The 25069-nt window shown below is 31.4% G+C and overlaps 1 protein-coding gene across 1 annotated transcript; it reads right to left on the bottom strand.

Moving 5' to 3' along the window:
- Window positions 1-1116: 1116 nt before the first annotated feature.
- Window positions 1117-21300, bottom strand: l(3)mbn (lethal (3) malignant blood neoplasm). Its single transcript, XM_077427065.1, has 4 exons — window positions 21190-21300; window positions 8606-8747; window positions 6858-6989; window positions 1117-2154 (listed from the first exon to the last, which is right to left on the bottom strand). The coding sequence occupies exons 2-4, from the start codon at window positions 8745-8747 to the stop codon at window positions 1292-1294; spliced, it is 1137 nt and encodes a 378-aa protein (XP_077283191.1). The 5' UTR covers window positions 21190-21300; the 3' UTR covers window positions 1117-1291.
- Window positions 21301-25069: the final 3769 nt, after the last annotated feature.

Below are 25069 nucleotides of genomic sequence, written 5' to 3'. Positions count from 1 at the left end.
GGTTTTTCCCGTTTTCTTTCACAGCAAGCTTCCCGGAAATGCATACAACAAATCCTGAAAGTTCCATCATAATCAGTTGAGTGGTTTAGGAGCCTGTACGAGACAGGCAGACAAACAAACAGACATTCAATTTTATATACCTACACAGCAAACCTTAGCTAACAGTTTGGCTTAGTGGTAGCGTATATATTTAGCACCACTGAGGTCAAAGGTTCGTGTCCTCGCCACTGCTGGTTAGATTTGGGGGTTTTGTGACTCCAAATCGATCGTTTCTCTATCAGAGTTTGCCAATTTTATCTGATCATTGTTGAAACGGTTCCTGAAAATTGGTATTAGATCTAATCCTGTTGTCACAAAATCTGCCTGTGTATAATTTGTAATAATTATACACAGTTATCTGAACTCTATAGATATCTCTATAGACATCTCTATAATTTCGTATTAATTATATTGTTACGTACGCCACCGATTAAGCGAATAGAATCCCAGAGACTGTGTGACCGTTCAAGGATTATCTGTAACGGATATCTGTTAACGGATTAACTAAGTGCACACCGTGCGACTGGTATAAGTGGTTTCAAGGATTAGCGACAGGCTAAGTGGAGATAAGCTAAGCAATGATTGCACTTCTCATACCGTGGGAATACATATCCGAATACGTGACTATACAGTAGGTAAACAGATTAGACGTCCTGAGAGATCTATCCCTTATAAGGCGGTACGTAGGCGATATCAGGTCATTCTGGACTGAGCACTGCTAGTGCGTGTATCTCCTTAATCATCAATAAATGCTGTGAGACGACTGTTGGCCTTTTACTTGGATTCTCCACCCACCCCTACGCAACAATATGTATAAAAATTGTATACAAAAAAAATCTATGATTATTATTTCTGATTAATTGTTATATGCTATATATTCTGATTGTATATGTATGTATTACTGTATTTGTGATTTCTGATTGTTTATGCATTCTGTATTTCGTTAACGTACACCCGTCGCATTGGAGCAAATCTGTAATGGCGAGTGTATATTGATTTGTAACAATAAAAATATGAACATATATAGATAAATCAATAAGCAATTCGATATTATTTAATGATTTTTATTGATTTTTTGTACAATATAAAAATAATAAATTAAATTACTCATAGTATATGGCTTACAAATGTTCTTTCATCTTACATATAATATTGCATATGTACATATGAAGACGTTTGTTGAGAATAGTAAATAATAAATGTTATCGTATAGCTAAAATATATTATATAATAATAATAGTTAGATTCGACTTCAGTTTAATCTATTGTAGCTGGGCACGTTGAACCACTTGAATTCGTATCCTTTGAGTCCGAATTCGGGATTCGTCTCCGTTTCCAGATGAGGGGTTTCAATTTCGCTGATCCGAACCGTTTGAATCTTGGGGAAGTAGCCATTTTCGTTGGCCACATAGCTGACGCGGGTCGCCAGTCCGTTCCGGAAGTTGATGAAGTACTCGCCGACTTTGTTACCGTTCTTGTAACCCTCCTCTCGATGTCCATGGAATCCGATTGTGTAGTTGAAACGGTACAGAAGCTCCGACACGTTCTCTTCCGTCACACCGGCCGGAAGGCCGAATTGTTCTCCGGGTCGAAGAGGAGTGTTAACAGCCGAAGGATCCACACTCTGGACGCTTCCTGAAATCAGGACGGGCGTGTCGAATGGACCGGGCTGTTGGGACGGTGCGTTGGGATCTTGAGGAAAGCCTTGTTGTTGTTGTTGTTGTTGATTGAAGCCCTGTTGCTGATTGAACTGTTGCTGTTGCTGTTGTCCGAACTGTTGCTGCTGCTGCTGCTGGTTGTATTGGTTCTGTTGGTTGAACGGCTGGTCGGCTTGTTGTTGGTTGTACGGGTCGTTAGGAACTTGCAGCTCTGTTTGGGGTTGAGGGTATTGTTGTGCTGGTGGTTGCGGGGGTGGTGGTGGTGCAGGCGGTTCCGGGATGCTGCAATGAGAGCAGGATACCACTGGGAGTGGTTTCCTCGTGGTAAATCCTGAGAATGGAGCTGGTGTTGGTGGTGGTGGTGGTGGTGGTGGAGGAGGAGGAGGAGGTGGAGGAGCTGGTGTTGTCGTCGTAAATACGCTGACAGGTGTTGCATTCGGAGGTGCTTTCTCAGGTGCTGAAAGACACAGATATATTATTAAAAACATTGTCTAGATTAATTAAGGGAATGGCAGCAGTCGTTGCCACTGCTCGAAATTACTATAATAGATTTTAGATACAACTACAGTGTACGCTCGATTAACCGGGCTTATGCTAGCGAGGACGGGACCGGATAAATGAATAACGGGAATAAAAAAAAGTTTTTTAAAAACATACCTCTTGTATAATTTGTATATATAAAATTATTATTTTGAATAAAAACACCAATATTTTTTTTTACTACCGCCATCTATGTATAAAATTAATGACTACCAACTGTTACCGAGATTAAAAATCTTCGGACCAGAAATGCTTCTTATACGATATTTTATCTCTATCGTAATGGCGGAAGCTCCATTTAATTATATTGATGACCAAAATTAGCAATATGGCAAAGTATGAAAACGATCGGATAAGAGGTAAATATTTTCCTGAATTGTAATCGTAAGTGAAAGTGTAAAGGAGGTATCTAAAAATACGCATAATCCAAACTGTCGATTTTTGATATCGTTTCTATTGTTGTAGTGACAAGACACTCATACAAATCGCGATCAATCCATTCGTCGCATTTTAGAATTTTAAATTTTTAGCAAAGCATTCTAATTTTTTAGCAAAACATTTTAAATTTTCCATTAATCTGCATATTTCACGGCGTCGTCACAAAACCGCGCGGGACAAAGTCGCGCGAAACAATATAGCGTGGCGACAAAATCGCGCAACGCATATTTATTTATTTTTATTATTACATTTTATAACAGGAAGGCCTTACATTTTTTATATACAAGTCGCTGAATTACGAGACACTGAAAACTCGCAAATTAACGAGACATCTATGAATTGTACATACATTTTATTGTACATTAATCATACTCAAATAGTGGTGATATAATAGGTAGGAAGGATTTTAGCCAATTTTTAATCGGGAACCGTTTAAACAATGAAATCAGAGAAAATTGGCAAACTCTGATAGGAAACGATCGACCTGGAGTCACAAATATCCAGGTCTGACCAGCAGCACTACAGTTATACTCAGAAAAATTCTTTTCAATCGAGGCAGCTCATGGGATCGAACCCGGTGCCTCTCGGTGTTAGGCAGAAGCTTAACGACCGAACTATGCTGCTGGCATATATGTATAAACAAATACTATCAAGGAAACAAATACAGAAAACAAATAATATAAATATTAAAAACAGGTCTAATGTTTAAGAAAAATACGATGGAACACAGTAATGATAAAATAAGAACCGCTTATTAAATTTGAAAGTGTATTTTTGAATTTATTCACACTTTATCGAAACGTGAATAACAAGAATAGACGTATTAAACATAATTATATGTCCCAAATTTAAAATTACTTCGAAGCACGAATTCACGAAATACACTTTCAAAATAAATAAATGATTTTTATTTTATAATAAATATGTTTAATCGGCTTTTTCTAATACATTAGACCTGTTTTTCATATTCGTATTACTTGTTTTTGTATTTATTTTCTTGCTTATATTAGTTCATATATGCGTTGCGCAATTTTGTCGCCGCGATATTTTGGTTTGCGCGATTTTGTCCCCGCGATTTTGTCCCCGCGATTTTGTCCCGCGCGGTTTTTTCGGGATACCATGTTTCACATACATATTCCCACGTTAGGAAGAATCTTTCTCCATGATCAAACCAGTGTTATTATTGTTTTACTTTTAATAAGTAAAGATTTCGATCAAGATTTTGCTATTCTCTGAATAGCATCCAAAACGCTAATTTTAATACAGTTTTATTCGGATGAGAAGGGGCATTATGTATCTATAAACAATATTGCTTCCAGTGGCAACCCTTTACTATGTAAAAAATCTCTCATTTCAGGAATTCATTTAGTTTTGAGCCAATTTTCAAAGGTCTCTCTATCATTTCATGTTCCTTTTTGTTTATAATAATCAACAGGAAGATTTTTTATTTCAGTCACCTTAAATTATCAAAGTGTTTCGCTGTTCTAAATCAGAATTCAAATCTTCGTGTGATGACAATTTCGTACTATTTCGTTTGGAAGGACATGCAGTAGTATCACAATCTCTTGTGAACGTTTCTAACTTTATTTTTCTTGTTTTACTATATATATATATATATATATATATATATATATATATATATATATATATATATATATATATATATATATATATATATATATATATATATATATATATATATATATATATATATATATATATATATATATATATATATATATATCTCGAACAGTTTAATGTTAGCCTTGATTTCCCATTTTCGAATCTTTCACGTAAGTTTTTCTTCCGCTTTTTGTTACATAGACCTTCTGCATTTTTGCAGGATAGATGTAAAATGTTGTCGTGTTTGTAAGAGATTATAATTTAATGCAAAAAGTAATCAAATAAATAACTGAACATACGTATCTAACGAAAAAATCTCACTGATCAACCAATGCTCCAAAACTACTCATTATTACGTAATCTCATTCAAGAATAATGAAATTTACAAAAAAATTGAATTTATTTCAAGCACGGATAATCCACAAACCGGATAATCAGCACCCGGATAATATATATATATATATATATATATATATATATATATATATATATATATATATATATATATATATATATATATATATATGTAGTACACTGTATGTATTCTATTTCAACGGAAAATATTAGTCAAACCTTGAACCAACACGGTGAATGAACGAGTTTGTTTGAAATTTACGAGCGTTATGCAATAAAGTTTCTTTTTGTTTCGAGTCAAGCTTTGAACTTGATCTTCGCGATTTAAACTAAATTTAGAACGATAGTAGTTTCGTCGCTTTGGCGATTTGCATTCGGTAAAATACATATCGCAGGTGCGAAAAAAAGACGATTTGATTTTTATATTGTACATAAATCGTATGCGATGTGGTGAAAAAAGGTGATTTATTTGGTTGCGATGAATTTTGCAAGTGTCTCATTCATCGATGGGTTTTAGAATGTCATCGGATGCAATTAAGATGATCGAGTGGCGTTCGAAATGAGCCATTTGACACCGTTTCGTTTGGTGCCGCCTTTTATAGATACAAATTCATCAATAGTGATTACGAAACGGTGAAATTTGGTAATGGCAGAGTGGACGATTGCAACAAGATCGATTGTCCGTGAAAATTTTACTCAAATATTGCTGATAGATATTGTATGTATGTATGTATGTATATACGATGAGAGGAGACCTCAAGTCCGATGACATTTCGACTTGGCATTGAAAAAATAACAGAGTGTTGCGAAACGTCAATTCTAGGTACCGAAAAATGTCACCGGAGAGAATCCGTTTCGATGACGATTCGACTGGTCCTGTTTGACGTTTGAATTTTCGGCCTACAAGTCAAATATTTGATTTTTTGCAATGTCTCAATTTGCCCGACGACGAAAATGGCATTACAATACCATGTTTGCGTAAGATTTGTGCGAAAATTAATCTCGCACGGTTAGGAAGGTTTGTCGCGTGCTCAATACTAAAATCAATATCATCTACATATGTATGTACATATGTACATATTAAACGCTTATAGAATTGACTGGGTGAAAGTCTTTCTAACAAATCTTTCATAGGGTATCCGACTACGAAGTCCATCGTAGTTAGAGTCGCTATGATAGACTACGAGCTATAATCTATAGGTGCTAGATAATTAATTGAACTTTAATTTTGATCATTTTGACACACCCATATATACAAACTTGAAAAAACGGCATGCCATAAATAATACTCAGATATTTACAGACATTACTAACAAACTTACCAGAAGATTCTATGACAGAATCACTAATAACCATACTAACACACTTGTAAAGAGTCTCGGTGATTACAACAAAATGTCTGTATCCTTCAGGTATAACAAACAGATTACTTAAACACAATTTGCTTTAGGTCATTGACTTTAGAGAGTCATTAATTAATATTGTGTATTAGATGTATTATGAGTATTTATAAGAATTGTAAATAGGTTTTTGAGCCCTTTTTCCTATTATGCTGTACATCAACATTAGAATAATATAATACTATGATTACTAAACAAATTAAATTAAAATTGTAAAATAGAAAATGATCAGTAGATCAGTATCTTTTAAAATAGATATAAGATGTGTCGTGAACATAATTTAGTAATAATAAAAAGCATTTAAAAATCATCGTTACATGGTAGAAGCTAACAAACTATAGAAGCACTTACATACATACATATAATACATATTTAGATAAGGCTTAGGAATTCGAATCGAATTGAAAGCGTGTCGTCTTTGATATAATATGTATACATATCTCGCAATGAAATCCGTGTATGTAAATATAATACGTGGTGGGTATCTATTTTCGTCGGATTATCGATAATATGTATAATATAATGTTCGAATCTAAGTGAAACGTGGTTATTATTATACGGAAGTCGAAATAAATTAAATTCAAGAGTGTGAGATGAGTTAAATCAAGGTAAAGCATATTTGCTTATCAATTCTGAAGCTGTGTATTATATTTTGTGGTATATTATATTGGATATCGGTGTGGCTTTTGAAATGCACCGACTCGAGACGCTTACAAGTAAACATACGAGTATATATGTACGTACATATATACTAATATGTATGTATGTTAATTTTAAATTGTTTTTAATTTAAAAATATAATTACTGGCTCCGACGCGAATGTTTTTCATCGAAATGATTTTGAAGTTTCCGTCTGCATCCGTGGCATACACTGTCACGTGGTACACTCCATCCGCTGTTATGAAGCCAAACTCTCCCATGATGATTCCATTTTCATCTGAAACATAGGCAATGATTGTTATTGTTGTTATAAATTTTGTTGTATATTCTATATATTAATCATAGGTGCCATGACAGGTTGCCCCATGGCGACAACTATGGTCGAACTTGTACATAAATACTAAAAACTACAACGCAGGCAGTGGCGGCTCGTTTTTAAGGGCACTGCCCCACACATATTTCTGCTAACCAAACAAGAAAATCGTTTTTGTATAGTGTTGGTGTCTCAAATGTTTGTTTGTCCCGCTCACCACGCGTTTAGCAGGATCGGTTGCTCATCTGCCGTGGTCCCGTGGTCGCCAGCTTCAAATAACCCGCTACTCTGGCACTTGCGAGTGGTACTGTGTGTAGAGTGTAGATAGTCAATCGAAGCAGAGAAAAAAGATCCGTATTGCCATATATAGAAGGTCGCTTTTAGTTGGCTGCGAAAAGGTCTATTTAGGGAAGAATACGCCAGCCCCGGTAGTCTACATTCTCTATACGATTTGGAAAATACACCATCAACGTTTTTCGACATTTCAACACATTTTTGCTTTTTCAAGGCACATAATGAATGAGGTCGATAATTTGTTGAAAAAAAGTAACTTTCTTTGCATAAAATGCTAATTTAAAAAAAGTTTATTTGTTTTGGAAAAAATATATGCAGGGGGGGGGGGCTCTAGCCTCCTTGTGTCCCACCTGTTTTTAAAGTCACGAACCGCCCCTGAATGTAGCAATGTTTAAAGATCAAAAACTTCATCGATGGAATATTTGCAAGACTAGTCGAAGACGATGACGATGTAATATTGAGGCCAACTGCAGTCGACTTTTTAGTTTTGATCTATAAATTGGGAAGAGGAGCATATACATATGACGGAACTGCTATAAAGGATTCCGCAGTGGAAGAGTTGAGTGGCGGGGGTTGTCGCAGTGTTTTCCACACAAGTTTTGTGCGTAATCATTATGTTTAATGATGATATTTAGTACTTACATATGTACAAAAGTTTGATCTTTTAGGCAAGCTGTCGTGATACCTATAGTCGGGGCTAATATACCTAATATATATATAAATATATATTTTTTAATTTAAACCAAAAAGTCTTACAGGTAACCCCAATGCGCCTTCCTGGCCAGAAACATTGTACATTTCATACACGTATTATTAGCATTACACAAAGTTACCACGGAGACATCTATGTGTGGTCAAATTTGTATCTTTGCAGAATTTTCAAGCAATTCAATGAAATTCTGCTAATTAACATCCACTGGGGCATTTATGGTCAAATTTGCAAATCTGCAGCATTTTACAAAATTCATCGAAATTAAAGATTGACGAAAACTCGAGATTTGCGAGAAAATGGATAAGGTTGTCAATTTGTTGGAACCGTTTCTATGAAAATCAGACAAATTGGCAAACTCTGATAGGAAACGATCGACCTGGAGTCACAAATCCTAGTTCTGGCCAGCAGAAACCAGTGAGATTTGAACTCGTGACCACGTTGTTCAAAGCATTATATGCTAAACACTAGTCTATTCTGCTGGTTAATATATAATAGATAAATATATAGAAACATTTTGGATCTCAATGTATGTTTCTGTTGATAAAAATAAATAAGTGATTGTTATTATATTTACCTTTTGATTCGTGTCTGTGTTGCTGTCCATCAATGTTGAAGCCAAATTCGTAAGGTCTAGTTTCGTCGGTGTATTTGCTCTTGGCCGAGGTCGACGATAGTAGAAATGAGGCGGTCATAAATATCACGAAAAGTTTCGACATCTGTAATGATTTTCAACATCATTTAATCGCCGATGATTGACTTTTGATTTTTTTTTTCATTCGGGCATCGTTAAAATTGTATACGTGCACGCGGAGGCATAATTCGATGCTAAATTATGCTTGATTAATATCGCAAATGACGGATAATGATAACATTTCTGGTCGTATCACATCGGCTGGGATTTTAAATTGTGTTTTTATATACGCATAAAAATTTTTGTGAATAAATTTTCGCGCGCGATGAAGCTGTCATTTCGTCTGTTTGTTTGCCGGTATGCATATGAACAAAATAGAAGTTAAGTGTCGCCTCTAAAATCGCTATAAATCTGAGATTATCTCCTGCATGGCAATTATAATAATATCGTTGAATAGAGTGAGATGATAATATGTAATTTGGTTAATTTGTTGACTTATCCGCTGTATTGATTTCAAGCTATGCTAAAAATGAATGACGTACCGAAAGAATTGTAAATAGGTTTTTGAGCTCTTTTTCCAATTATGCTGTACATTAACATTAGAATAATATAATACTATGATTACTAGTGAAATGAAATTAAAATTGTAAAATAGAAAATGATCAGTAGATCGGTAGCTATTAAAATAGATATAAGATGTATTGTGAACATGATTTAGTAATAATAAAAAGCATTTAAAAGTCAAAAATCAAATGAAGTTCCGTGTTAATAGGAAGTATTGTTAATATTCTAATGATGTTCACAATGGAAATTTTATAGAAGAATTTTTGTAATACAGCAATTCTGTTATTTTATTTTTAGTAAGAAAGTCAAAGCTAGGGTGTTCTATATTTATGCATAGTGGTCGAATCCACTTTGGTTTCGGTAATTTTAAAATATGATTTGGAATTTGGATAATAATAAAAAGTTTATGATCAAATTATTGAAAGGAGGTTTAATTTAACTTTTTGTAATCAAAAAAGTTTATCTTATGAGCGTTGATTTTGAATAGGAAATGTTGATATAAAGAAAAAGGTCAAAATGTCAGGCATGCGAACAAGATGCGTAATAAAAATTCAAATGTCAATTTGTGTATTATAATAGCGAATTTTAAAATCTTTTAATTATTATTATCGTCGCAGTCAATGTATAAAATTTTATGGTTGCACTACAAAACATTTTTTTTCGATATGTAATATGAAAACAATTCGAAGGACGATGCGGATGAATTTATACGAGCGCATATAAATGAGTGCGTTCTGTTTTTGAATGTATGTATGTATTATTATTTTTATTTTTATAAAAAAAATTATACAAAAGATTTTTAATGAGATTGATTTTAATTTTTAAAATTTAGATTTTTTTTGCCGTATAAAATTGTTTACGATAGGAACTTTTTTTCAAAAAGCGACAGTCCTTGACACGGGTGGCCCATAATGCTAAATTATAACACGTCCAGTTTCTGGTATCGCCGCAGGATGTCAACCTTGATGAGAAAGGATGAAGCCGTCGACCAGGATTCGATTTTTCCGCATAAATATGAATTTAATTAAATTAATTGGTTTCGAGCACACGCGTACTATACGCATTTTTGACCCACGCACGTTCAAATTTATAAAGAGAAAAAAAAATACTGATAAGATTTCCGCATTTGAGTTCCACATTTGTTTATTTACAATGCGAATATCCTATACTTAATATTGAGCGAGCAAATTTGATGAAATAAGATGAAAGGCAAAAAAAAAAAACAATTCAAATAGATTTCGATTCCGTATCACATATCTTTCAAATTTAAACAAAAGCTTATACATATGTATGTACATATTTGTATGTGTATGTTACAGTGAAACTGCTATTGTATTGTACAGTGAAATTATAATTTCACTGACTCAACCAGTGAGTAAAATAGAATTGAAATTTCACTTCTCATTGTCAGTGAATTTGAATTACAACGCACTACCAATCCTAAAAACCTAATCTTAACCATCCCTCACCGAAGTGGGGTATGAAAGTGCCCCAATTTTTACATTTTTCGTAATAACTATGTGGTTTTCAACGCTATACACCCTATATTTTTTGTATTCCTAGAATGAACTATAAGAAATATATTTTAATAGCTTTTGTATGATTTAGAAAAGGGTTAGATCGTAAAAAATACATTTATACATTTCTACGTTCCAAAGTGTGATTTAATGGCAGTAGTGATAAGTCATGTCTTTGACTGTTCGCTTGCATATTCTTGTTGATCGATGAATCAATGCGAGATAAAGAGACAGCTATATTTTCGTAAGCTATTGTTTTCGTCGCTTTTGGCGCGGGGCTATTGAGTCATGCAGTCACCTGTTGGCCTTACCTATGTGCTTTTGCATATTGATGCTTGTCGTTATTTTTTAATACAAAAATAGTCAAAAACATGCTATAGGACTGAAATTTTTTTATGTTGATGTATAAAATGATTAATAAGATATATATTGAACCCATTTGTATTGATAAAAGCTGTATTTTGATTAAAAAATACTGGGGTCTTACTCGACCCCGGTTCGGGACACTCGATCTCGTCGCTCCGTCTTTCAAAGGTATAATAAATAAAAACAAATCCTAATTTAACATAACCTTAGATAAAAAAAAACCAACCCCAATTTAATCTCACATAATCTAACCTTAAATAAATAAGTGTTGACTGCTAAGATATTATGATTTGTTTGCTTCCGCATCCAGACCCATACATGCGGCATTAAAAAAAGCCAAACCGAATCAGATAATGGACCATGAGGAGAGTGGGAATGGACAGGAGTGGGGTTGCAGGGAAGGCGTATTAGTAATCACCGATCACCGCTATCTTCCTCCTTTCCACGTAATGGTAATGGTGAGTACTGTAATGGTGATTACTGTTATCGTGAATGAATTAAAGGTTGAAAATAAATGATTTTATCATCAAATAAAATTCAAACAAAAAAGTAATTTATTGCAAATGTCGAATTTAATGAAGCATTCTTCTATTATATGTATGTTTATACATAAAACTTGCTATCGCAAATAGAATATGATATGAAATCAATCAACATGAATTTAAAAATACATGAAGAATTTATTATTTAATTTTAAATGTTTTGTTAAAGTTCGTATTTATGCATCGTCACGTTTAATCCTTGCGATTTACATATACATAGTTTTGTCATGTGCAGTGAAAGGATCTATCTATATACATACATACATACGTACTGATGCTGTTTCCGATGGCCGTGTTAATAAGTTTTAATCATTCATCGTGTCACGACTGTTTTTCACGATGATTTTCGCTAAATGTTAATCAATTACACGACGACGAATTAAAGCGTTCGCTAGAATGATTAAATTGTGTCATGAGGAAGATTCGCTACTTGTTTTCTCATCGTTTGCATTTTATTAATATTACATATGTACATATATGTATGTATATAATGTTTTTTGTACAATGATTGCTTGGTGTTGATATTCAAATTAATCTTATAACTATTTATGTGACAGGAAGCCAATCTTTCAATTTTTTCATTCTACCTACATATATAAAAAGATGCTGGCGATTGTCATCTTTTTATTCTCATATTTTGTATGGAATTAATTAAGATATCTGTGGATGCCATTTTTATATACGTATCTATACTTGATTGTATTTATAAATAAAAAAAAATAAAATCATATTATGTAGATTGATATGCGAAATTTGTAAATGGAAAAGGTGGAAAAATGTGATGAATCCAAAGATTTTTCTTTTAAATATCGTGTTTTGTTACTTATAATATAGCTCATGTATTAATTGTACATAAAATAACACAATGTACGTATTAAAAAATATAAGCGAGATATTTTGTTTTTTATTTTAATTTATCGGATGCGGTTTAAGACCCGATAAAAATAATAAACACAGTATTATTTATAGCTAGAAAATTATGAAGAATTAAAAATTTGCGGTTACAAAATCTTTTCCATAAATATAAGCATATGAAATTGCAGTAAACCGAGGTTTGGGGAAAAAATTAAATTTTAATACAATGATCAGTGATTTCAATCCCACGAAGGTTTATATTCTAAAAAATTGAGTTTAAAGTCTATTATAAGCCATATTTAGCCAGCAGTTCGGCTTAGTGGTAGCGTATATATTTAGCACCACTGAGGTCAAAGGTTCGAGTACTCGCCATTCTGCTGGTTAGATTTGGGGGTTTTGTGACTCCAAATCGATCGTTTCTCTATCAGTGTTTGCCAATTTTATCTGATCATTGCTGAAACGGTTCCTGAAAATTGGTATTGGATCTAATCCTGTTGTCACAAAATCTGCCTGTGTATAATTTGTAATAATTATACACAGTAATCTGAAATCTATAGATATCTCTATAGACATAATTTCGTATTTATTATACATATTTATAAAAATTGTATACAAGAAAAAATCTAAAAAAAAAAATAATCCATAGATGTCTATGATTATTATTTCTGATTAATTGTTATATGCTATATATTCTGATTGTATATGTATGTATTACTGTATTTCTGATTTCTGATTGTTTATGTATTCTGTATTTCGTTAACGTACACCCGTCGCATTGGAGCAAATCTGTAATGGCGAGTGTATATTGATTTGTAGCAATAAAATAAAATAAATAAAAAATAAGAAACAGATATTTTTTTTATTTTTACATATATAGATATATACCAGGAAAGCCTAACAGGTAGACTCCAATGCGCCTTCCTAGACAATTACATACAAACATTGCAGCCTTTTTATTACAAAAATCGCTGAATTTCGAAAGGCTGAAGAACACGAAATCAGTTATTTGTGACATAGCGGGTAGAATGATTTTTGCCAATTTGATGGAGGAACCGTTTCAACGATGAAACCAGATAAATTGGTAAACTCTGATACGAAACGATCGACTTGGAGTCACAAATATTCATGTCTGATCAGCAGTATTAAAGGGATCGATCCCGGTAACCTCTCGGTGTTAAACATAAACGTAACCATCGAGCCATACTGATGGCTATATAAATATTCTAAAATATGTATATATATATATATACATAGATGGAATTGGAAAAAAAATTTCTTGTTATTGAATAAATAGTCAAAGGTAAATGATCTCAAATTTTGTATCTATTTTCTTCCGGCAAGTTGATGCTTTCATGTTTTACGGATCAAACAAAAATGATGCATTGGTTAGCATCATTGAATAGCGATATATGTATGTATATATATACATAATATATAGAGTCGTTCAAAGTCAAATATTTATATATCAGGCACGTTGAAAAAATCAATACCGGTAGACGACTAATGATGTTTTTTAATGAAAAACGCAATGTTAAATCAAAACACACACGTTATATCAACACGGAATTTATTAGGCGAGCTCTCCTTACGACGACAAGGACTCGTCATCTGACTATGAAGTGGCAGTCAGCATCTGTCGGTTCAATGACAGTATTGCCCAATAATTGTCTTGAGAAGCTGAGGTCAAGAGGAAGTAACAAAATTTTTTTTATCATTGTATACGTATTCGATATTGTAATTTTTTTCTTAAACATTTTACATAAACACAACCAAAGGACCTTTGCGATACTAAATTCAACCTATAATTATACATGTTTAACCTTTACAAGTAGGTAAACAATGGAAGATAAAAATAGCCGGTTTCGGTGATTATTATTGATGGTGTAAATTTAAAGGCGATATTTTTATGGACCGATCGATCGCAGATTGTGAGAACATTTTGAACTTCGAATGAGATTTTGCTATATCCGTATTTTATTTATTTTTATTTTAGTTTTTGGTTTTAGTAGTAAGTGTTGACTATAAATTTCCCTTTATGCGTGTAATCAATAAGTCTAAATTAGGAAAACATCAGAATAAATTAAGGATAAATATTGAATAATTCTCGAATGTTTGCGCTAATGAATGTAGTAGTCCTTCCTTTTTGTAATTTATTAAAAATATATACGTATGTACACTTTGTATATATGTAGGTATACAGCGAGAGAGAAAATAAGGTTCCAAGTACATACACGATTTCAATAAATCACATTCACAAGCGATAAAGGGTTCAATGTTAACGACTTGAATATTTTAATGTGTATTTTAGTACATCGTTTTGTATTCGTATGCAAATTGACGTTCATCAAATGTGTATGATAATAGGAAAACATTAATTATATTGAAAAATTGTTGAAGATGATTCATATTATATATGTATATATGTTTGTATTGTATGTATGTGTATCAATAATTAAAATGTTTAATTTATGGTGATATGCATTCGTCGAATGTTCACGATTGCACGAAACAAGGACATGTTTGTATGTATAATATGTCTAATAAATTAACGACATACTAATATTGTGGCATAATCACGTTTTATTGCAACATCTTGTATGTAAGTTAGCGGGTTATTATTACTATTATGTTATATATGTGTAATATATGCATGTGTGTTCGTTTTCGTTATCTTAACGAAGCGTCGAAAGATGCGGCGATTGATCTTTTTTTTTATTCCGATTGTAGCATAAATCAAATCAGCGCGGATGGAATGAAATCGATTATCGTGGTGATGAATTATTGATGTGCGTTTCTAATTATACAATTAAATTTGAAAGAATTAGCATAGGAAAATTGAGTTTTGAGCCTTTAATTTGCGGTGAAAAATTTTTAACGATGAGTAATATTTTCGCGTCTGTCGTTTGACGTTTCCTTGAAAAAGATTAGAGGAACGATTTTTTTTTGTATTTCTCAATCGTATGTGTTTATTTATTATACATTTTGTATGTATGTATGTACTTGGCGTTAGTTTTCGAAGCATTTTTTTTTTAAATTTTATTTATTGTTGATTACATTTTGCATTTAAAAAATGTGACCGTTTAAAATTTTTTCACATTAGTAGCTTCTGACCTTTTCTTCCACTATTTTTTTCGACCCCTTTAACATGTATGCTCGTCACGAAAAAATTCAAGTATAATTCTTGTATCAATGTGATGAAAATAAAAAAAAAATGATTAAATTTTATAAACCGGAAGTGGGATTTTTCCTCTTAGAAAGGTCAAAAATGTTGTCGCCACTACTCTGTCCACACCTCTAAACGTATCAATTTGAAACTTTATATTTGTATACTTTATGTGCTAACTTAGAGCTGATAAGGTTTTGGTCAGAATTCGTAAGCCGGAAGTAGTATTTTTTTTTAAAACAATGTTTCCTTATTTTATTTTGACCATTTAAATTATTTTAATCTTCTTGATATGTATTGTGTATAATACTGATAGTGATTTTAAGTAATAAAAAAAAATTGAACAAAATCCGACAACCGGAAGTAGAACTTTTGTCTTGTGCAAGATTCCATACATTTGCGCTCAATTTGTATCGAAAATGCTGTCATAGCTATTAGTATTTCATAATGCTGCCGGTATGTGTGAATGTGTCTGTACAGTTAATTATAGATAAAGTCATGGGTTGGTCACATCCGAATTTTTTTGTATCGCGTACCTCTTGAACTGATTTTTATAAATATTACTATTGAAAAATGTTTGCTTATATTTTCAAATGGTTAATATTATATAAATGACTACTAAATTTCATTATAATTATTAAAATTTGACAAAAATGCTTTCAGATTGAGTTTGGGATGAATTTATTTTTTATTTTATTTATTTTTATTTATTTATTTATTTATTTATATATATTTTAGCTATCAAGCTAATTTAAAAAAAAAAAAAAATACATCTTAATTATTATACTTAACTCTAAAATTTATAATTAACTTATATGTACTGTCCCTCACAGAGGTGTCTCTTCGCACCTCGCAGGAATGCATCCATGTTTTTAGCAGACCTGACGCACTCAGGGAGGGCATTATACATGAGCACACCCCTGTGAAAAACACCCCCAGCCGTCTTATTCTTTCTTACTCTACTTACAACTAGTTTGTCCTTATTTCTAGTATAAAAACTATGTTTATCTCTATTCCTTATTATATAATCATCAAAATACTTAGGTAATAACTTATGATCTAACTTATAAACAAAAGACAATGTACTAATATTTAGACTAATTCTAATACTCATCCATCCTAATTCATCTAACATACTTCCAATACTCTTAAATCTACTCACATTCAAAATAGCTCTCATAGCTTTATTCTGTATTTTTTGCATTTTTTCTAAATCTTGGCCACTAAACAAATTAAGCACAGTGGCACAATAAACCACATGTGGCAAGACAATTGAATTAAACACTAAAATTTTACTTTTTTTACTTAAAATATTTCTTAATCTACATAATACACCAACTTTTCTAGCCATTTTTTTTATTATATAGTCAGCGTGCATTTTAAAATTTAGTCCTGAATCTATGTATACACCTAAGTATTTTATATTTTCAACTTTTTCAATTAACTTATCATCAATTCTAATTTCATTCAATATATTTTTATTTTTACCATTCAACCACATCATTTTTGTTTTATTCACATTCAACTTTAATTTATTTTCACACAACCAGTCATTCACATAATTTAATTCTATATTTAAAATCTCAGACATTACATCAACATTCTTTCCAATTATATATATCAATGTATCATCTGCAAACAAATGTATTTTACACATCTTAATTACCTTAACAATATCGTTTATATATAATATAAATAATAAGGGTCCCAATTTGGACCCTTGCGGCACTCCATGAGGTGTTACAAATTCAGAGGATAACACCTTATCAATTTTTACTCTTTGCCTTCTATTATTTAAGTATGATTGAAGCCACTTTAATACTATACCATTTATTCCTAACTTATATAATTTTTGTAATAAAATATTCCTATCTACTGTCTCGAACGCTCGCTTAAAATCTAGAAAAACTGCTCCAACAACCATGCTAGATTCATCCATCGTCTCCATCCAATCAGAAACCACCAATTGGATAGCGGTTTCTGTTGAATGTTTCACTCTAAATCCAGACTGTTCCACAACCAAACAATCATTTATACTAATGAACTCTTTCAATTGAATCATAACGATTTCCTCCAGCATCTTCTCAACAATTGGTAACATATTGATGGGCCTCATTTCACTGGCTTTATGTGTGCCCGTAACCTTTGGTACCGGTACAATAGTAGACACCTTCCATGCATCCGGGACGGATCCCACTTCTAACGATTCATTTATTAATTTCAGTAACTGAGGTCCAACCATGTCCCAAGTGTTGATTAAAATATCTAGAGTCAATCCATCCATACTAGAAACTGATTTCATGCCCTTCAATACACCATTTAATCCCTCCATTTCCACTAATTTAAACCTTTCAAACTTATTTAAACCCAAATTAATATCATCATTCACACTATTATGCCTTGTTTGTATTGAATTAACTATATCATTCACACTATTGATGTAAAACTCATTCAATCTTTCAACCATATCCTCTTTATCATTATATACTACTCCCTCGACTTCTAATTCATTCAAAGAAACATTTTTTCCCCCGGAAATCAAAGTTTTAATTATTCGCCACATTTTTGTGGGATCTTTTTTTGCACCATCAATATTTCTTTCATGCCAATCCCTCTTCGCATTACGTAAAACATTTATAAGAAAGTTTGGGAAGTTTTTTACAGTTACTGTAATTTTCGATGCGTTAAGAATTTTTGAATCATAAAATGAGTAAGTATAGGAAGCTGTCTAATATAACGTTTGGTAAAAAGGTCGATTTTTTTGTTATTATTTATTTTAACACTCACTAAAATTTTTGTTATTTAATTAGTTGCTGTTATTTCAATCTGGCCGTGACTACATAAATATACAAATTGTTTGAACATGTGATTGGAATTAATTTAATGAAATTAAAATTTTCAATACATGAATTATTTTACGGTTATTATTTAAAATTTTATTTGATACTAAATATTCATTTAAATTCGAGTGGATTTTTTGACTTTATTGGAACGGATTGTTATATGGAAATGAATATTATATTCAGTTTTGAAAAGGACGTAATAAATTGGGTTGGATTGGCTTAATACCACCTTTCAGAGATTCAGTAAACTGTTCAGTAAAAAGCTCTTCATTAAACATTGCTTGTGTTGCATTGCATTGAGATTCACTAAACCATTCAGTAAATATGTAGTTCCTCGTAAAAGTTTGACAAAAACAGACGAAAATAAACAATGTTAGGATCACAGGAAGGTCATAAATAATGTTTTGATTTGTATTTTTCAATCTAAATATATCTTTGTCGGGTATTATTAATTTCGGATTAGAACAGCTGGTCTAAATTATTCATTCAAAACGTACCGTTCGTCAAAGGCGAAAGATTTATGTCCACTTTTCATATTAATTTCGTATTGAAAGATATTTTTTTTTCACTTTTCGATATCGACGGGTCATCGGTCATTGAGACGTTTAAAAAAATTGCCTACCGTCTTGCAACCTTCATATTATAAAAATTAATGTATCGTAGGCGTCAAATATTATAGCATCATTCGAATCGGGAAAAACACATTCGATTCACGCGGGAAAATCGCCTCTAAACGAAAATAAGACAATGCGTCAATATTTTAAGCTGTCGTAATTTTTATTTATTTTTTATTTTTAATGTCTCCCGGTGAGTTTCGAGGTCGCTATTTAAATTTTAGATTGAGATTTTCGATGCTCGCATATCATTATAGGCAACGAGATGCATACGATTTTGCGTATTATTTACGATTATCGTGCCGCCTAATGTGGCAGATAATTTGTGCATATTTTAAACACAAAAAGTGTGTCGGAAAATTAGCCGATAAATGAGCGATTGTCACGCTTCTCGAAAAGGAAGCAGAACGAAACACAAAAAGGCAAGAGAGCTAGATTTTGTGTAAACAAGGAAAGCGTTCTTTGTATATTAGCAGCACTTAACGTATAAGCGTTTGATTTTTTTTTTAATTCTATTTTTTTTTTACTACAGTTCACATAGAGACTGGTTGATTTTCGGTGCAGATATGTGCAACGACTTTTTCGTTTTATAAATTTGATGTCGGCCGTTTTATTGTGAGCTTTGTGTGCGTTGAAATTAACTCGTTTTCTGCTATTATCACAATTTGGATGCGTTCGATTTGAAAGAAAATTAAATTCGTTAATTCAATTCTATTGGTTAGGATATGTCAAGGATCTGTAATGTTGCACTGACATATTAAGACAGAAAATTATTAAAAAATTCTATTGTCTGAAAATATTAGACGTAAGGCCGCAGCCTTCGTGTGGAATTATGGAATTTTATTTATTAAATTTGTCAAAAATTCTAATTTTTTAAGAAATTCGCTTAAATGATTTATGTATTACTGATTTTAATGTACATATGTATATATACATATATTAGATTGATCGTCGATTTGTAAGAGACATTTTGTTTTAATTCCTAATTTAAAAATGGCATTTAATCTGCATCTTTGATTTGTATTTGTTTTTGGAAGATCGATTTAATTGCATTCATTTGAAAAGAAAACCCATTTATAAAAAAATGTATAATATAATAGCCAATAAAAATAATATTTAAATCAAAATAAGCATCAAAAGGACTAACATATTATTATTTTAATTTTGATACTGTTTAATACGAAATAAATACACAACAATATAATAATTGTAATTGATAGATGAAAGCCTTCATTTATTACTAATTATTATTCAAAATTAAATTTAATTATTATTCGGTACAAATCATAATTCTTTAAAAAAGAGATTTTATTTTATTTAATGTAATAAAATAAAATCTCTTTTTTAAAGAATTATGTCATAATTATATAATTATTAAAATCTACATTTGTATGTATATAAAACTGTTTCCATGGCATTTTTTGATAAAATTTCAAATGCTTAAATAAAATGAATCAAATTATAAATAATCATATTGACTGTTAAACATTGAAAGACAGACCTTTATATTAGCTTTTTATATATAATAAATAAAACATGGAAAGTTATGAATTTGTTAAAAAAATACAGATTTGATTGTACTCATAGTTTTGTTAAATGAAATCAATCAAAGCATTGCTTTGACATCCACAATTTTATTAATATTTTTTGTGTAATATAAAAATGAATCATTATGACCAACAAAAATATATCGTTTTGATATGTTTTAGTACAAGTTATGAATGTCAAGAAACTTTCAATTGGACTCGTCTCATTGACCAAAACTGCAAATATGTATCATTATACCGTTAAATTGCCACGAAGACCCGAAACTTAGAACTCGATTTAATGTAAACAAATTTATCAAACGATTCCGAATCTTCACGAACGGTACAGCGAATCGATTTTATAATCACCGAAAAATGCGTACGTGATATTCTTCGGCATTCCATGTTAAATACACGTTTGAAATTACACGCATTCGGGCGATTATGCAAATAAACTATCATCAAATGTCGGTGAATTTTAACGAGTCGCAGCTGGGAATTAGTGAATAAGTAATAGAGAGAAAAAAATCATACTACCTTAAAAAAATCACAAAATAATTATCACAAAATTAGGAGAGTATGGCACAGATCACAGGGGGGTATAATGTCGTCGACACGTCGTCTCGTGAGGCTGCGTTACGCGAAATCACAATTCGCACCCATCATAACGAAACAGGTGTTTGGCAAAGTGGCGCGTCCGAGCGATCGTTCAATTGTGGATTGTGCAAATAGTTGATCCTAACTTATATTGGCGCAGAGACATCGATACGAGTGTAAAGGAAAGAAGAAGAAGAAGAACAAAAAAACAAGGCAAAACTCGAATTCGACCGGTGTTGGGCCGCACGCTACTGGAGAAAAAAAATAACACAACACACGTAATTTCCTTTTGACCGTTATGCGGGTTCCTTGCACTTTTATTAATTTTCCTCGACTGTTTCGAATATTTATGTTCAATTAACACGTCGTGTGACGTTTGTGCGGTCGTTATATAATATATTTATATTGTTTTGTACGATTCGAAATTACTGTGGTTAAAATTTTGATAATGGACATATATAGATATTTAAGTGGCTCCCGAATTTGAAGCTGGAAAAGTCTGGATAAAATGTTAACGAAAAAGGATTATTACATATACGTAGGTAAGTTTTTCATTTCATATTTAAATGCTTTTTATATTATTTATAAATACATCTTTGGCTACATAATAGCTATTGATCATTGTCTATATATTTACGCGGTCTCCGTGACGAGACAAAATGTTAAATTACAGAAGATAATAAAAGATCTTAAGTCGAAAGATCGAAAAAAGGGTGCATGGTAAACGGTACATACTCACTTAATTTACGCGAGCAGGGTACAACAGGAACAAGAGGAACAGGCTTTTCCTCCCGTATTAATGTGCGCGCGCAGAATACGGGAGGAAAAGCATGTTCCTCTTGTTCCTGTTGTATCCTGCTCGCGCAAATTAAGTGAGTATGTACCGTTTACCATGCACCATTTTTTTTGTGATCTTTCGACTTAAGATCTTTCGATTTTCGATCTTTGCCTTCCGATATTTGTGTTTTCTGTAATTTAACATTCTGTATCGTCACGTAGACCCCGATCACTGATCTCGTTTTCGTGATCTTGAAAAAATGTGTGTTTGTGTATTTTGGGTATTTTTTGAACACCGATAGTCCTATGGAACTGAAACTTAGTATCGGTCTCTGAAATGCATTTCGATACGATGTTAGTTTTTTTTTTTAATTTTAAGTTGACCGGAAATGGTATCTCCTCTTTTTTTTAAGTTTTTGGATTCAATTATCTCCCTACAGATAAGATTGAATTTTTTTACGTGTAATAGAAATTATAAATTGTGTGCAGTAATATTTTTTAAATATTTTTACCTCAGTCGGAAGTAGTGCTTTTTCTCTAGAGAATGGAGTTTTTTTTATATTTTTCTCAGAAACCTTTTGATTTATTGAACTGAAATTTCATGTTTAGTTTTTTCTTGTTAACCTTTGTGGAGTGAGTGTTATGTGAATTAGAAGATTTCAATTATATTTATTGTATTATTAATGTATAATCAAATTTAAATTCAAATTTTAAAATTCAGTTGTTTTTACCTATTTTTTTAAAAACGTATGTGCTTTTCGTTTTTTCTAAATCTAAAAAAATCGTAATATTGATATATTTAATCAGTATTATATGATTGATTTAGGACTCTTTGAAAAAAGTTCATCGAAATGCTTGGGAAGTACATATGTACATACATATGTATGTATGTAACTGTGTTTATAAATAAAAAGGTGATTTTTTTATGAGGATCTCTTGAAATAATTTTAGCTCTAGATTTCAATATTATTCACGTGGAATATATTTTACGATGTTGAGATATGGAAAATAATACGTTTGAAAAAAATGTATTATTTTTATGCCTTATAAATTATGTTTCCTTCTTTAAATAAACCAAAAAATCATACAAAAAAGTAAGTGAAAACTATCACCTATACATAAAACAAAACACGATGCAAATACACCAAAACCGAGAGAAGTAGAACATTTTAGATGATTGAAAAGGTGTATACGTACATGTACGTCCATACTGATCAAAGGGCTATTAGTATTTATAATTATAATATATAAAAATTAGTAAAATCTGACATTCCGAAATATACTGATTTAGTAATATGTTCTATGGAAGATAAAATGTCAGACTCATATATGCTAACTTTTGAAAAGTATTTCGATAAAATCTCACAGCGTTTTATTCCAAAAACTAAAACATTTTGGAATTCATGGCGAGCTTTTTGATTGGATGTCTTCTCATATTTACAATTAATTTCACGTCGTAACTATTCAAGGAGATATCTCGACTTATAAAAAAAATATCCTTGGGAGTACCTCAATGTTCTCATTTAGGTCCTACTTACTGTTTCGTGTTTACATTGATGACATCAGGTTCTGCTTCTTTGACTCGTCTTTTCTGCTGTTTGACATAGAATTAAAAAAATCTCTTACATTGAAGATTGTCCAAGCTTACAAAAATACTTGAACTCTTTCACTGACTATTGTCTTAATAACCAGCTGCTTCTCAATGCTACCAAGTGTTTCCACATTAAATTCTCTAGACTTTTGTATATCCTTTATATTGTTTAATTTTCAAGTCAATTCTCAGGGTTGATGGTATGAGAAAGCTTGGCATTCAACTCGATAATAAATTATCTTTCCGTTTTCATATTGATTTAATAATAAGCAAGGCATATGTAGGTAGAAATTTGAGTTTCATTTTTAGACTATTCAAGCCCTTTAAATCCCATAGTACTGTTGCCTTGCTTTTAAATTCATTTGTAAGAAGTCATCTGGAATTCGCTAGTACTGTTTGGAATCCTTTCTGCAATTCCAGATTTATTCACAATGATCCTCTACAATTTAGGAGGAAAATTTTTGATTTTTTTTGCATTAAATAATTGATATTCGTTATTTATTAAGTAAGATCCTATTCCTATTCAATCAAATCCCTCTTTAATTCTTCATTATTTCACAGTAATCCCTGTTCTACCTACTATTCCTGTAATTCCTTTTTATATACATACATATATCTCACTTTTCTTATTCCCATTCATATTGATCCTTTTTGTTTTCGCCTCTCTTTCTTTAAATTTATATTCTTAGTAATACGTTATGTACAAATATATCTCATATCTACCATTATTCGTTAATTTTCTTCTGTTTTTATTTATTTTTTAAATAATAAAAAAAAACCTTTTCAAAATTCTTTTAAATGCTAATAATACATTTTATACATGTATTATTTTTAACTAAAAACTCTTTAAATGTTCTCATTAGGTGATCTGTGTTCATATACATATGTACATACATATCCTTTTGAATTTGGTATTCTATATATGTATATGTACACATTTCTTCAATGTGACGTATTATATTCATATTTTTATTTTTGCCTTGGCTAATAATACGATACAGCCTCCTTAATTTATTATTTATTATTTTGTAAAACGTCTAGGCAATGCATATAATTTATTATGAATATATGACGGAAAAGAAGAATCAAACTCTGCGACTGCAGACATCTTAAGTATGTTTATAAGTAAATTTTAAATCTAATATTTTTATGTGAAAATAGATCTTTTTTAAATGCTATTGGAATTGAATCGTTTACATATAAAATCTTATGTATACTGATTGTTTTTGGTGTAGATTGTTATCTATTCCAATATACATACAATATAATAGATTTTTTCTTTCATACACTCTATTGGTGGTTATTTATATATAATGAAGTGTTCGTATAGAAGATAGAACATAAATGCTTATAGGAAAAGTTGCTTATGTGATATTTTTGTAACTCGTGATAAGAAAAAAATTGAAATGTTTAAATATTGATTTATGAAAGTATATCAAAACATAATAGGTA

The sequence above is a fragment of the Arctopsyche grandis genome, chromosome 1 (assembly GCF_051622035.1).
Source record: "Arctopsyche grandis isolate Sample6627 chromosome 1, ASM5162203v2, whole genome shotgun sequence".
Classification (NCBI taxonomy): domain Eukaryota; kingdom Metazoa; phylum Arthropoda; class Insecta; order Trichoptera; family Hydropsychidae; genus Arctopsyche; species Arctopsyche grandis.
The sequence above is the reverse complement of the archived record's forward strand: the minus strand, read 5'-3'. Positions and strand labels throughout refer to the sequence as shown.